A 15,250-nucleotide genomic window follows, 5' to 3' on the forward strand; every position below is an offset into this window, starting at 1 on the left:
TAATTGCTTAAATGTATCACATGCAAAGTCACAATTTTACTTAAAACTTTTATAGTTGTATTTAATCCTCCTTTATTTATTTATTTTAAAAAAAGTATTTGAAACACACCGAAAAAAACTGGCTGAAGTGGCTAAACCCACTGAAATTCACCAGTTATTGTTTGTGACTCACACTATAACTGGGCCTCTCTTGCAGTGGGATTGACTTTACATATGAAATAAGTTATGACACCATAAGTGACATCCTTGCTGATGTCATTTATGACATTAGCAATGCCATCGCTGATGATGCCGGTGTGCTTATAGAAAACAAAAGCATATAAACATCCATATGGGGAAAAACAGCAATCAACTTTCAAACTTAAACCAAAATAGCATTTTCCCTGCACCATTGTCTTAGACAGGCTCATGTAGGCTAGGCATAGAGACACACTAAGAGACACATGCAGGGACAAATATTTACAGCATACCATTCACTCAAAAACACATTCTTATACCTGTCATCCTTAGGGTGATCTTCCCCCAAATGTTTTGCCTTCACTCCTCCTGTTTTGCTGAGTTTGTTTTTATTAGCTTTTGAGACTCTGTGCCTTTACAACTGCTAACCAGCACTAAAGTGCTTGTGAAACTGGCTTACAGCGAATTGGCACATTTAATTTACTCGTAAGCCCCCAATAAAGTGGTACTACATGTATCTAGGGGAGGTAAATTAAATTCTACCAGTTGGTCTGCAGCACTAATTGTGCCAACCAGTTAAGTAGCTGTTAAAACATGTCTTAGGCCTGTCAATGCAGCCTATGTGGGCAGCTTTAAACTGTCATTTTGACCTGGCAATATAAACGCTTTTCCAGGCCTAAATCTATCTTTTTAATACATATGTTACCTCTAGGGTAGGCCCTAGGTTAATCCCTAAACAGCCCATAGGGCAGGGTCCAGTGTATTGAAAATGTTGGACATGTACTTTTAACTTTTACATGTCCTGGTAGTGAAAAACTACTGCAAGGCCTACCTCTCCAATAGGATAACATTGAATTACCTTATTACATTTAATAAGATATAACGTTTGATTTGGAGAAGGTAGGAAAGTCATGTTTGGTGTCTGTGGAATTGTAAACCCTCTTTAATGGTAAAGTTGGATTTTAAGTCATAATTCTGAAAATTACACTTTTAGAAAGTTGGCATTTTCTTCTCCTAATCAGTTAGTGCCTGCAGCCTGTTCCTGGGTCTCAAGACGAGGTGTAGCTGGCAGCTGGCCTTTGTGTATTTCTCCCAGACAGTGTCACCACAGAGGGCCTGGGTGTTGGCAGGATGGGCCATCTTTGGCCGGATGAGGCGATGGAGCTGTCACCTACCTCACTTAAACCTCAAAGGGACTACTCTGGCACACTCACAGAGGATTTAACGCTAGACTATTGTGACGCCAGGGCAGAAAGGAAATGTTTGGCAGTCAGTTTGCACTCTGTCCAAGCAGGGACCCTCACTCTAGTCAGGGTACGGGAGATACACAGGTCGGATAACCCCTCCTCACCCCCTTGGTAGCTTGGCACAAGCAGTCAGGGAATGTGTAAAATATTTGTACAATCCCACACAGTAAAACATTGAAAACATCACTCAACACCAGTTTAGGAAAATAGCCAGTATTTATTTGAGTAAAACAAGACTAAAATGACAAACATCCAACATACACAAGCAAAGTTATGAATTTTCAAAGATTAAACTTGAATTTAGCGCTTAGAAACACAAATGCTTCAATTTGGCGTCATCACGGCGTCATGACAGTCGTTCCCAACAATCCAATGCCAATGCCGCCGGTCACAGAGTCGCACGGACCCCCAGGTACAGTACCTTTTGGAAGTGAGAGAACATGCCGGTGCACGGAGTCAGGGAAGCGAGGCGTCGCTGGATCCAGTGCGGGGAAGCAGTGGAGCAGAGGTGTCGGGTCCTTGATGCAGACCAGTAGAGATGAGGCGGCATTGGTTCCTTATGCTTCGGCGGGTTCAATGTCCGGCGGGCAAAGACGCAGTGGGGTGATGGTCAGGCCATGGGGCTGCAGGCACCAGGGCAGAGTCGGGTGTCATGGACGTCGATGACACAGCACTCGGGACTCACAAAGTCATGGGACGTGTGTGGGGCTGCTGCAGCGTTAAGCCTGCCATGTCAGTAGGGGTCGTCACACTCCAGCGGGGACCATTGTTTCGGTAGCAGACGATATCGCGGGCCAGATGGCGGCGGCAGTCCGGGGATTGTCCGGTGTCGGTACACTTGGTTTTTCTTGTTTTTTAACCAGATTTCACTCCCAATGGCCCAGAAACTGGAATAGGCACCACCTGGCGAGTTAGGGTCCACAGCAAGTGAACCCAGAGGCTGGTAGGTGAAGTCTTTGCTGTCCCTGAGAATTCTTAACAGGAGGCAAAGCTCAGTCCAGGTGGCCCTTGGGGAATCTTCACAAGCAGGATGCACAGCAAAGTCCTGTCTTTGTCCTCTCTAAGGCAGAAGCAGCAACTGCAGGTCATCCCAGCAAAGCACACACAGCAAAGGGGCAGTACTCCTCCTCCAGCTCTTTAGCTCTTCTCCTTGGCAGAGGTTCCTCTTGATCCAAAAGTGTTCTAAACATCTGGGGTTTTGGGGCCACTACTTATACCCATTTCTGCCTTTGTAGTAGGCAAACTTCAAAAGAAAGTCTCTGTTGTTGACAAGATCCTGCCTTGCCCAGGCCTAGCCCCAGACACACACCAGGGGGTTGGAGACTGCATTGTGTGAGGACAGACACAGCCCTTTCAGGTGCACATGTCAGCTCCTACCTCCCCACTCTAGCCCAGGAGACTCATCAGGATATGCAGGACACTCCCCAGCTCCCTTTGTGTCACTGTCTAGAGGGAATTAACAAACAGCCAAACTGTCAGTTTGACCCAGGCGTGGATTCCACAAGTCGGCAGAGGAACAGAATGGTTAAGGAAGAAAATGCCCACTTTCTAAAAGTGGCATTTCCAAACTGAGAATCTAAAAACCAACTTTACCAAAAGATGCATTTTTAAATTGTGAGTTCAGAGACCCCAAACTTCATATCTCTATCTGCTCCCAATAGGAAACTGTACTTAAAAGATATTTAAAGGCAGTCCCCATGTTACCCTATGGGAGAGATAGGCCTTGCAATAGTGAAAACTGAATTTGGCAATATTTCACTTTCAGGACATGTCAAAAACACCAGTACACGTCACACCTTTTAAATACAATGTAACCTGCCCATGGGGCTACCTAGGGTCTACCTTGAAAATGACTCACATGTAGTAAAAAGGGAAGGTTTGGGCCTGCCAAGTAGGTACACTTACCGGATTGAATTGACAGTGCTAGACTGCACACACAAACACTGCGGTGGCAGGTCTGATAAATGTTTACAGGGTTACTCATGTGGGTGGCACAAACAGTGCTGCTGGCCCACTATTTGTATTTGATTTACAGGCCCTGGGCACCTTTAGTGCACTTTATAGGGACCTACTAGTAGATCAAATGTGCCAATCAGGGATAAACCAATCATCAATACAATTTAGGCAGAGAGCATATACACTTTAGCACTGGTTAGCAGTGGGAAGGTGGGCAAAGCCCTAAAGCCAACAAAAACTGGTCAGAAACAAATAGGAGGAAGGAGACAAAAGGTTTGGGTATGACCCTGCAGAAAAAGGCCACGTCCAACACTGCATACCTCCGGTGCTACTGAATGGATTTTTCCCATCTTGGTCAAATCATTTTTTATTTTTTCTATATTATTTTCTAAATTGGTGTGGGATTTTTCTTATGTTTTCACTTTATTACTGTTTGTGTGCTACATAAGGTAAGCTTGACTGATTTCTGCCATGTTACCACAGAGTTAAGCACAAGTTAATTTAGTGACTTTTTGTGGGTCACTCTGACAGGGATTGTGGGTGTTGTTTGAGTAGAGTTTCACCTGCCTCAACCAACAACCCAATTTCTCACACATATTCACAAAGAGAGAAGTACAATGTCATATTCAGAACCTCAATGTCTAAGATCTAGAATCACATATCAAAGAGACAAACTCAGAGGGACTATAGAAACACTTATTTACTCAACTCCACTCCCTCAGTGGTACACTCAGGGGCACTATTTGCATGATGCCATTCACTCAGAAAAGACTGACATATGCAAGTTGACAGAGTGTGGAGTATACATGGGGACGCACATTTATACACCACTCAGATACAAACAAAAATAAAAGGAGGAAAGTAGACAAACAAATGTCAAGATAAACACACTGTAAGGGAAAACTAAAACTGAGAGAAGCACTCTAAAATTCACTTATAGAAACAAACAGGCAGAAAGGGAAATAGAGGTATCCATTGAATGAATCATATATCATAAATTACACTTGATGCCCGCATACATCGGCCCATAAATATATTTATATAGATAAGCTCATATCAAATGATATAGGTGCACTCATATTTACAAACACAGACACCCACACACAAAACCCACAGACACACACATATACACACTCAAAGGCACAATACAACACACAAACACTATTTAAATATAGAAGACATACACTCAAACAAACTAAATTTGATCTTAACACTAAGAACTGATGTACACATGTCTTACAGACAGCAGGAGTGTTTAAAAATGTGACAATAGCTATTCATAGTATTCTGAGTGGGTTAGATTTTGTTGAATGGCTGTCAAATATTGCATTATTCCACCATAAAAAGGAGTGACATTAAAAATATATAAATGCATCATGATTGCTGTTTTATCTCCCGTTTTTAATTAGCGAAAACCAAACCATATAAGCACAATATCTATATATTAAACCATTCTAGTATGCTTTATACTCTTAGTTACTATTTCTAAAAGAGGATTTCTAAAGGAAGTAGTTGGAAAAACACATTAAGATAGAGGCCAGCCAGAGGTACAGGCACTATAAAAAGCACTTGTCTAGTCATACTCCTATTGTCACGCATGTAGGATAGGTGAGGTTATTTCTAGCTCTTTTATTGTTATTTGGTTGTATCCACACCGTATGCTTGTAATTCCCTGAATTATGTCTATATTGCTTCAGATTATTGTATCATTTGGACATGCTTTAGGGTAAGGCATTCCAGTTTGCCTTAGAATCTTATCTCTCAGCCATTGATTGATAGACTTTCACAATTTTCCAGAAATAAACTTTTGATGGTCTTACTGATTGTGAATGCTCAATGTAGGGTTGCTACTTACAGCCAAGATATTGTCAAAAAAGCCTTAGGCTCAACTAATTAAACCATTCATTGAAAAACTGATTGATGCAGATGCTTGAAATAATCACAACTCATGGAATCCCTTGGGAAAGCACACCATACCATCTTTTTTAGCTTGCCATAGTATCAAAAGGGGACGATCCAAATGTAAAGCAGTCCTGTCAACACCACAAGAGTGGCAGTTCAGAGCGAAAGACAAAGTACGGATGAATGAGAACAATCCCAGAGGTGCTCCAGCCTTGCTGGTCATGATAGAACAGGAATGCTACCATATTTCAGCTCCGCAAAACAACAGTCACAATTTAATCAATTATATTGAACTGACAGTCTCATTGGTGCAATGATTACTCCACATTTGAATGAATTGTAAGACAAACTGCAACCTCATCTAGTCTACACAAATTTAAAAAGGATCCATTCTGGCCCCTTGGGTGTGTATATGTTAGACCTGCTGTGCTGAGGTAGCGGTTCCCCAAATGTATTTGTTTTTTTCTAGAAGGCTTTGCTTATTTTCTTTGAGTGACAGTGCATGAGCCCTACATCTGCTAGGAAGTGGTGCTTGCCAGCAGGTGCATATTTTCACAATAGTATTTTCATACGTATACTGAGCCCAGCTCAGCGTGCTAGTATGTGCACATTTGCACAGTGATGTTTTCATATAAACATATATTGAGCCTGTCACAAAAGGCCTGTATGGGTGCACATACACCTTTGTTGTGTTGTTAAAACATGTGTCCAGCCTGCCACTGCAGGCTTGTGCATGTGCCAGGGCAAAAATGCCCAGGGAGTGAAGAATATCCATGTGTATTTCCACTACCATTGAGAGCTGCTTTGCCTATGGGTTAATATGGGGCATAGTTCACAATTAACCCTAGACGCAATAGTGGATTGCAGTGCAGCAGCCTCATAATGTTTACTGTCATTGGATTCACAATAACAAACCCTTTCCAATGGTAAAGGTGGCTTAGTCAGTAATGCATTGGAAATGCCACTTGTAGAAAGTGGGCATTTCTATGTTCTAAAACTCCTTTTGTGTGGCTTTTTAATTCAACTTCATTCCTCTGGAGGCTGGGGGAAAACACATCTGTACATCCCCCAGCAACAGCTACAAAACGCGGGCAACTGTAACGACAGACCTCTGCCATTTGCGGGCCTGGCTACATAGATTGAATGTAAAGGTTTTAACACTTGGCCTCTCAGAGCCAGATCATGGCCCCACTAAAGATTAAGATCTGCATTCAAACTCATAGCAGACAGAACTGAAATTTAGCAAGGACATCTGTGGTTCAAAGTGCAACCCTTTGAACCACCTCCAAATTCAAAGGAACACTTCAGTGTAACTAGGTGTAACACACTTCAGCAACTTACAGTTACAGGAACATGGGATGTAGATCCTGAACTGCATGGTGCACACTGCCAGAGGAATCTGTTGTTCACAGGAGTATTTAATGACCTTGGATGGGACTGCACACCCTTCCTGCATCATGGCTGGCCTGGGCAAACTGCTTGCTGCAGTGTGGCACTCTGAAGAGTGCTCTCCAGGGGCTTGTTGGCTTGCCCCCTGTTCTGTGTCGAGGTCTCAAGGACATCAAAGACCTCCTGCAAAGGACCTACACCTTCTACCTGTGTCATCTGGAGAGCTGTGCCCTACTATGCATCTACATCATCTGCTGGGTTCTACTGGGTTGCAGCTGTATGAGCGTAGAACTAAATATTGCACATGGAGATCAAATTTTCCTGGTGAGGAGCCTTCAAAGTACTGCCCTCATTCAAGGAGTGTGCCCCTCATTGTGGGGCTACAGCACGCATAAGCGTCTGGTTGGTAGTGAGCTGATTCACCGGTTGCAGTACCCTGTGTGGCCTGCATTTGTCAAGCGTGCCGCATTTCTCTTGTGCAACACATGACTGCATGCTTATTATGTTCAATGTCCATGTGGCTGGTTGTGACCCTCAGAGGTGGGGGAGTACCCTGAGCAGTGCCACATTCTACCTCGTGTGGCACTGCTGAACTCACATCTCTGTGTGTGTGACCAGATTTGTCTGGGGCAGCTCAAGTAGTCGCTCATCAGACGTTGTGCCTCATTCAAGGGAGGCACTGTATTCATAACTTTTCGTGTGCAAGCAGAATTGTCTGGTGCGACTCAAGTCATCGCACACCAGATACTGTGCCTCATTCCAGGGAGGTGCTGCTTTGATAGCTTTTCATGTGCAAGCAGAGCTGTCTGGTGTATCTCAAGTCCTCGCCACCAGACATTGTGCCACATTCCAGGGAGGCTCTGCATTGGCCACTTTGCCTGTGTGATCGAAATTGTCTGGTGTGACTCAGGTCATCGAGCACCAGATTTTGTGCCTATACCAAGAGGGCATGGAAATTGGTAATTCTTCGTGGGTGATCAGAATCGTCTAGTGCGACTCAAGTCATCATGCACTCTAAGTTGTGCTTCCTTTCAGGGTGGTTCAGATTTGGTAATTCTTTGTGTGCAACTGGGAAGCCTGGAGCAGCCCAAGTCATAGTGCCCCAGACCTGGTGCCTCCGTTTCTTGGAGGTGCGGAATTGGTAACTATATGTAGATTGGAGTGTCTAGATTGGCTGGGCGCCACTGTGAACCGAGCATGTCCCAAGGTGACCCTCCCCCGTGCTTTGCAGACTGAGGCCCACATCAGAAGACCAGTGTCGAGACCCCTGAGCGAACTTCCTGAGTTGTGGCCAAACTTCCATTTGTCGACTGTTGCCTGATCAGCCATTCTCTTTCTTCTCCTCCCTTTGCCCCTGGATCCTGAATAAGTGAAACCACTGGCCCCGAGCGGCTTAGTATTAGGAAAAGTTCCTACCTCTCTAGCTCTTGGTTGAGAGTGGAGGAAGGTTTGGATCCAAAAGGCGTCTGCAAACTCATTGTCAACTCACCTGCCGAATGTCAGAGCACCGCATTCAGGGGGGCTGGAAGCAAGTGTGTGTGAGTGCATGTATACTAACCTGCCTGGTATCTGTGGCACCGTGTAGCGGTGTGGAGCGAGTGTGAGGGAGTGATCACCTGGGATCGACTACACCACACGGTGGGGGTGCCATGCACGTTGTTAACTATTACGGTTGACATTGAAGTTTACCTGTGCGGCCTAGGCCGTGGAGCTATTTTAAAGTGCTGAGATTCTCTGTATGTACACATTGGTGCTATCGTTGGGAACCAAGATGCATTCAATAACTGATATTGAATTGGGGTGATTGGTAGGGTGGGTCTTGTGCTGCCAAAGTGGTTGCACTGCATGAGGGTGCTGGGAGGGAATGTATTATTTTTCTCACATGTACATATTGCTAATGTTGTGTGAAGTCTCCTTGGGATGGTTAGTGTAGTTATTGTGTGGTAGTGCAGTGCTAATGCTTTACACATTGCCTCTCTGATAAGCCAGACTGCTCTGTGGCAGGCTACCTAACGGTGAGCGCAGGTTATACAGTGAGTGTAATCGCCCACCCCTGATGAGAGTGGTAGGTTCTGCCTGGCTAGGGCTTCGTCTGAGCCATCTAGAATGTGCTGCCTCCAACAATATCTATGTAGTGCTTATTGTTCCATTTTTACTGAGCCGTTTGAAGTGTAATGCATATGTTTGTAAAACATAGAGTCTAATGTAAAACTTGCAGGAGGAGCTTTCGAGCACACACTTGCTAAAATGTTTACTCTTTCCTGTTGCAGAAAGGAAACACAGCCCTGCACATCGCCTCTCTAGCAGGACAAGTTGAGGTGGTTAAAATTCTTATTAAGGAAGGAGCTAATATTAATTCACAGTCTCAGGTACGTAGTCTCCTTTTTCTAAGTTTCTTAAATAACGTGGGAAGAACGAGTCATAATTCAGATAAAAGGCAGAAAAAAATCAGCTCATGGTCTGGTGGGTGACAGATATTGGCATCCAGGGACCAATTCACAAAGATTTTGTTATCAGTAGGTGTGCAATACTGTTGTAATTCTGCCTTGCTCCTCACTTACAGGAATAAGCCACAAGTACTCCCAGAATAAGTCACAGCAAAATCTTTGTGAATCAGACCCTCAGAACCTTGCTCAGGGGTTATTCGACAAACCGTTTTGACTTAGAACACTGTGGTTTATGATGACCAGCCATTTTGGAAAGAAACAACATTTAATGTGATGTCATGAGTTTTTATATAGCGCCTACATGCCAAATAAGTAACACCCTTTTGTTTTCACTTGCTGCCATATGTGGCAGCAGATCAGGATTTGCCCACAGAGGGTCATCTGTGGGTGCCTATAACAGTCTGTGTGGGGTTTTGTTTAAATGTTTGGTTTTTCATTCTGCTGCTGTGTTGTGAAAAAGAGTTGATCATTCTGCCAGCCAAATCAGTGTAAGATGTTACTGGGTTGTCTCTTAAGGGTGAAGTGCAGCCAAATGTGATAACTTGTCCCACTAGCTGGCTCATGTCTACTGTTTTCAGTAGTCAGTCCACTTGGGGTACTGCCAGACCTCATGCTTTATGGGATATCAATCAATGTATTTTCCTTGGTGCTGGCGAAGCATTTGGGAGTGTATGGTGTGTGATTCAATGCAGTTTGTACTGCCATTACCCAGGGGGGCGAATGATGGCATAGGTGTGGTTCACTGTATATATATATATATGTGTATATATATATATATATATATATATATGTGTGTGTGTATTTATATTTATTGATATATATATACATATATATATATATAGATATATATATATATATATATATAGAGAGAGAGAGAGAGAGATTTATGCTCATTTCTCTGTAAATTGTGTTTTGCCAGAGAGATTAGATAGTGCTGCCATGAGAATGGGAGCATATTACGCCTCAACAAGTGTCATGCATGTTGCCATTGCACCATCTATGAGAGGAGAATATCAGAAAGTTGGTGAAGGGATGGAGAAAGTTCTTACCTGCAGCCAGTGGCGGCTGCCACTGAACAGGGGTGGCGGGCGGGATGGGGCATCACAGGAGGGAGTGGGGAGGTTAACAAAAAATAAACAAAGTTTGCCTCCCCTCCGTCCTCTTCCTGTTCCTGTGTGCACACAGGCTCCCAGCCAATTACTATCAGTGATTGATCTGAGCAGCCTGCCTAGCCGCTCAGACTGGGAGTGGGAAGCTGTGCATGTTCTCCACTCGGCTGTGCAACACAGCCGGGTAGAAAACGTGCAAAGTGAGCACGTCTGTTTGGCCGGCCCGATACAGCTGGCCAAGCAGACATGCAAACTTATTGTGGTGCATAACCCTCCTCCGGCCCCTCCCTACAGCCCAGCCCCGTCCCGCCCCTTACTCCCAGGAAAATATGATTAAAACGTAGCATATGTTATTATCATTTTATTTTTCCTTTTTTGAAAATTCAGTGGGGTGACGCTCCTCAGCCTTACCGAGGAGCTGCCCCTGCCTGCAGCTATTGCTATAATAGATTTCGACCAGTAAAAGCAATCGACCTATTTGTCTGTAGTGTCAGCGCAGAGTTATAAGTATTTTGAAGGTTTTGTAGATGGTCAACCTGATTTAAACCTAGCTTATAAATTAGCTAGATTTGAAATCAGAAACTCAGATTTAGTGATGGTTTTTTAACATGACTTGCTGTTGTGCAACATGTCTCCTATGGGAATTCCGCACAACTCTTAAAGGGGTCTGTGCACAGTGCCATGCCATTGTTAACCAGGCTCTGCCAATTATACAGTGAACGTCGCAACATTCAGGATGAGTGATATAATTTTATTTTAAGAAGAAGAGTTTAACATTTGAACTATTTGGTACTGCAAATGTTGTAATATGCTAATCGTTAGTTCAAGAACAGACCAATCAGATTTTTTTCTCAAATGGGAATAGTTCTGTGAAGAGTGTTACTTAAGTTTCCATATGCTATTTTCGCCTCAGCGAGTGTAGGACCATTTTGTAAGATTTAAAATAGAAATTAAGCATTCTGCTTCACTGTTTACAGTGCTGTGTTACTTATCCCATTCAGGTGTGTCCATCCTAAACTATAGGTACAAATTAGCAAGGATAGGTTACACAAACGTAGTGAGACGCACTTTTACTTATGGAATGCTTTTTCAAGGCTCTGCCATAGTCCAAGGGTGCAGCACGTTAAACACCCACCCGCGCCCCTACCCGCCCCCAAGAACTGCACAGGTCTCACCTTGTGGCAAACCTAGACACTCTTCTTACCGTAAATTGAGCTAGCGGTTTCCGGTTGCATCCACATAGCGGTCATGCCTCGCCACACCGCCGGACTGGTGGACTCAGTTAAATTGCTGAGGAATTTACAGCCGCTGGGCATGCGGCCAGTGTCTCCATGGACTCTAAACTGAGCTCTCCGCGGGATCAAACCTGTTGTCACGGCTGGATTAACAGTTTAATATTAACTGTGAGTAAATCCGCACGTTAGTTAAACCTTTAAGAAAATGCACTGAACAAAGGCAAACCGCATCTCTAATTTCACCCGAGTCTGCACATTGCCTTCAAATAGTGTGACAAGTCGAGAGATTTTCTAGACCAGTCAACAGGTCTGTGAAGCTCATATGTATGAAGTGAAACACGCGCTAGTCTTGTCAGTGATGTTCATAAGTGTATTGCCTTTACGCCCTATTGAAAATGTTTATAGTCGATCTTAATTTGTGGTGGGAAAGCATCAAAGGCTTCAAACTGTGTAGAACCCAAGGACTTTATGAAAAAAGTTTGATTGGATTTGTCCTGCCTCATTGTTTGACTCGAGGCAGTACCTTCCTGGCCTCAGCTTGAATACCTGCTCCCACTCAAGGTTCATGTTGACTAAAGTATTATTAATGGTTAATATTTGTTAACGATTGAACACACATATTTCGCAAAAGTTTGAAGTGAAAGCATGATGCCATAAATAACATTTCTATATTTGTAAATACACTATGCATTGTTCGTAAACTGTTTCTTCCTCCCAAAAGGACATTTTTTTTGTTTTTTTACCCATAGATCATGCTTATGCCATGTCTCATTTTAGGGCTTCGTTCCAAGTGCCCTGGATTTTGAAGGCACTGTACAGTTTTCTGGATCTTTCTCTGTCACAATGTTTACTTTTAATATAGTGCTTGCTGAATGTGTTTCTTATTTGACTGTAGTGCTGCAAATGACAGATGTTATCATTGTGAAACTTAATGATACTCAATTTAATTCACCAATATGTAGTTAAACTGGAAAGTAAAAAAAAAATAGTAAAAAAGCACAGTTTGGAGATTGATGCAGGCAACGTGCCGTCGAAAACTCTGTCAGGAAGCTTTCACCGAGAACAGGAGCCTCTCATTCATATTCATATCACATTCTCATTAAATGGAGCTGTAATACTCCAAGCTTCCCTTGTGGTGTTGGATTCATCAGTGCGTAAGACATAAGACAGTGCACAGCACTGCAGCTCTGCCAAGCACCACGCATTATGTGTTAGGCTAAAGCAAATTATTAACCATTTCTGCACTGGAGCATTTTGTTGCGCAACTATGGGTGTTCCTTTGAGCCCTGCCGCAGCCCTTCACTACACGTTGCCATGTCTCAAAAGCTTATTTGTTAGTGTGTTCAAGGGGATGGAGACTCAGCCTTTAACTGCTGCCCGAAGTTCATATCTCTGGGCTGAAATATCAAGGGTCGTGTAGAGATGGAGTCGTAGTTACACAGCGCACTGTTCAAGAGGCCGTAGTGGGCTAATCTCAAGCCTTCTGCAGTGGTATGCTTGGGATCCACCAGGCATCCCACAAAATGACACCTGCAGATACTGCGCCCAGTGTCGCACCACATCAAGCATCAGGAAAGTATCCCAGATACCAGACATCAAAGGCTTCTCAGGCCTCTGCACCGAACCTGCAAGTCAGCGTGGACGTATGTAAATGAGCTTGCACGAATCTTGTAATAGAGGTGCAGAGGCCGAAGCTGCCCCGGACATCACATGAGGAGCCAGGAAACTGGCTGTGTGGTGCCTACTGGCTGCTAACCTGACTTCATTTCTGCTCTCAGCATGATAGTGCCCTTTCATTAAAAGTGTTACTTCTGTGTGTGGCACAGGAGGAAGTCTGAGGCCAGGTACCCTTCTTCTCTCACCATCCTCCTCTTCAGCAAGCACACTCTACCTAGTGCTCCCAATTTTTTAGGTTGTCCGTGGCCGGTTTCATGCAGTCCTCTCCTATTCATATAACCCTTTGCTGAGTTTTAAAATTGTATTTGGACTGATGAGCCCTCTTTCAGCACCTGTCCTGCACCACACATTGAAACAATCATGTAGGACAACAGGCACTGAATGTGAGGTAGGCAACATCTCCGAACATAGGTGCCGAGTCTGCACCCTGCAACCTGGAAATGCTTCAGCTTGAGAAACTCCACAATTTTTTACGGTAGGGTTTACATGACTGAACTTTAAAGCGCCTAAACACTACTTTTGGGGGTCAAGTGCTAAATAAACTCAAGTCAATGAATCACTTTACAACAATCAATCATCAATTCACAGCATCTTCCACTCCTAGGGTTTCAGAGTACATCAGTGCCTACTGGGACATGTTCAGATGTAGTTCAATTCAAATAATTGACCAATCACAACACAAACCAATGACATATATATATATATATATATATATATATATATATATATATATATATACACACGCTAAGTGTAGCACTGTTAAAGTCGTGCCCTTGTGGTGTGCAGTTAAAAGCTTTCAAGTGAGAGACTGCAGCTGCATTAGTTGATGGACGTAGCGTAGGCCTGCTAAGCCAAAGAGGCTTCATGAAGCTGTAAAGAGAAATCTATCAATTGTGCTGTGCGAAGACCCTGAGATTGTTATAAAATACCTGTGTAACATAATGTTTCCAATATGATAATGTTTGGGGAAGTAGGGTATGGACGATCCATAAGAAATTCAGGGGTGTTGCAGTGGTGTCAAGGCCATTTCTCCAATGTTTTCTGATATTTATCTTAATACATAGATATCATAGCCTATTTTTTCTCGAAAAAGTGTCACTCAGAGTGCCACACAGTGCAAAGAAACGTCACGCATAAGAACATTGAAACCATGAAAATGTCATACATAAGCCATGTGAAAATTTGGCAGCCATGGTTCTGGGAATGCAGACCTTGACCCCACTCTGCTGTACAAGTAGAACCACTAGAGTGGTTATATCCGATAGGATACTAAGAAATTGCAACAAAATCCTGTGCCCAGAAAAGCAGTGAACATGGGTATTGGGCTATGACGTCTAGCAGCTGCTGGAGCAATAATGTAGGGGTTGACACCGATCATTATTCACTGGTACCACAAGTCCCTTCTTACCTCTCTCCCCAGATCAGGTAAACAGTCACTGAATTGTAGTTCTCTCCCAATTTTACTTGGCAAATTTAGCACACTGTTGCGTTTACAACACAGCACTGTGTTCCATCACCAGCCAGGATCCCGGTTTATAAAAATGCCAAATCAAATAGAAATAAATACATATTTTAGCGAGGCGTCTGTCGCCAGATCATATATATGGCAATTTTGCTGATTGGAGCTATAGGCTTGTGGTCTTCTAAATGTTGTGTGGTATTGATTTCATGCTCCTACCAGAAGACGCTTAAATCCGAGCCAGAAAATATTAATGGCCCCTCTGGGTAATGGCTAAAGGCAAGACGGATGGGGGATTTGTATCTGGTATGGATAGGGGAGCAAATAAAGGAACACTCTCCCACCTGCTAGCACGAAGCTACTAAGCCTCCTAGAATTACGTCATCACAGTGATGCTTGACATTTGTGTGGTGACGTAGTGGAAATGCTGCATAGCATGAAGCTACATGTGGTATCATCTTCACACATTTTTTTTTCACATAGTACGCAATGTGTAGGGTACATGTTTGCTGCATTTACTGCTTAGCAACAGAAACCTTCTTTCAATGTACCTACACTATGAATGTCACTGCCTGCAGAAATAGCAGAAGCATTTTCAATTAATGATCCATATTTTTGGTAACAGTTGAGACGGTTGCTACGTGGGTTGTAA

General features: G+C 43.5%; 1 protein-coding gene across 33 annotated transcripts in view; it reads left to right on the forward strand.

Annotated features, from left to right (window-relative positions):
• The window catches only part of ANK2 (ankyrin 2), a 1,630,948-nt gene that overhangs the window by 1,021,325 nt on the left and 594,373 nt on the right, over nt 1-15,250 (forward strand). For all 33 annotated transcript variants that reach the window (XM_069241684.1, XM_069241892.1, XM_069241902.1 and 30 more), the window contains one exon: nt 8,942-9,040. In XM_069241684.1, the coding sequence (XP_069097785.1) occupies nt 8,942-9,040 (99 nt within the window). The remainder of the gene's footprint in view (nt 1-8,941; nt 9,041-15,250) is intronic.

This window comes from Pleurodeles waltl, chromosome 1_2 (assembly GCF_031143425.1).
Source record: "Pleurodeles waltl isolate 20211129_DDA chromosome 1_2, aPleWal1.hap1.20221129, whole genome shotgun sequence".
NCBI lineage: Eukaryota > Metazoa > Chordata > Amphibia > Caudata > Salamandridae > Pleurodeles > Pleurodeles waltl.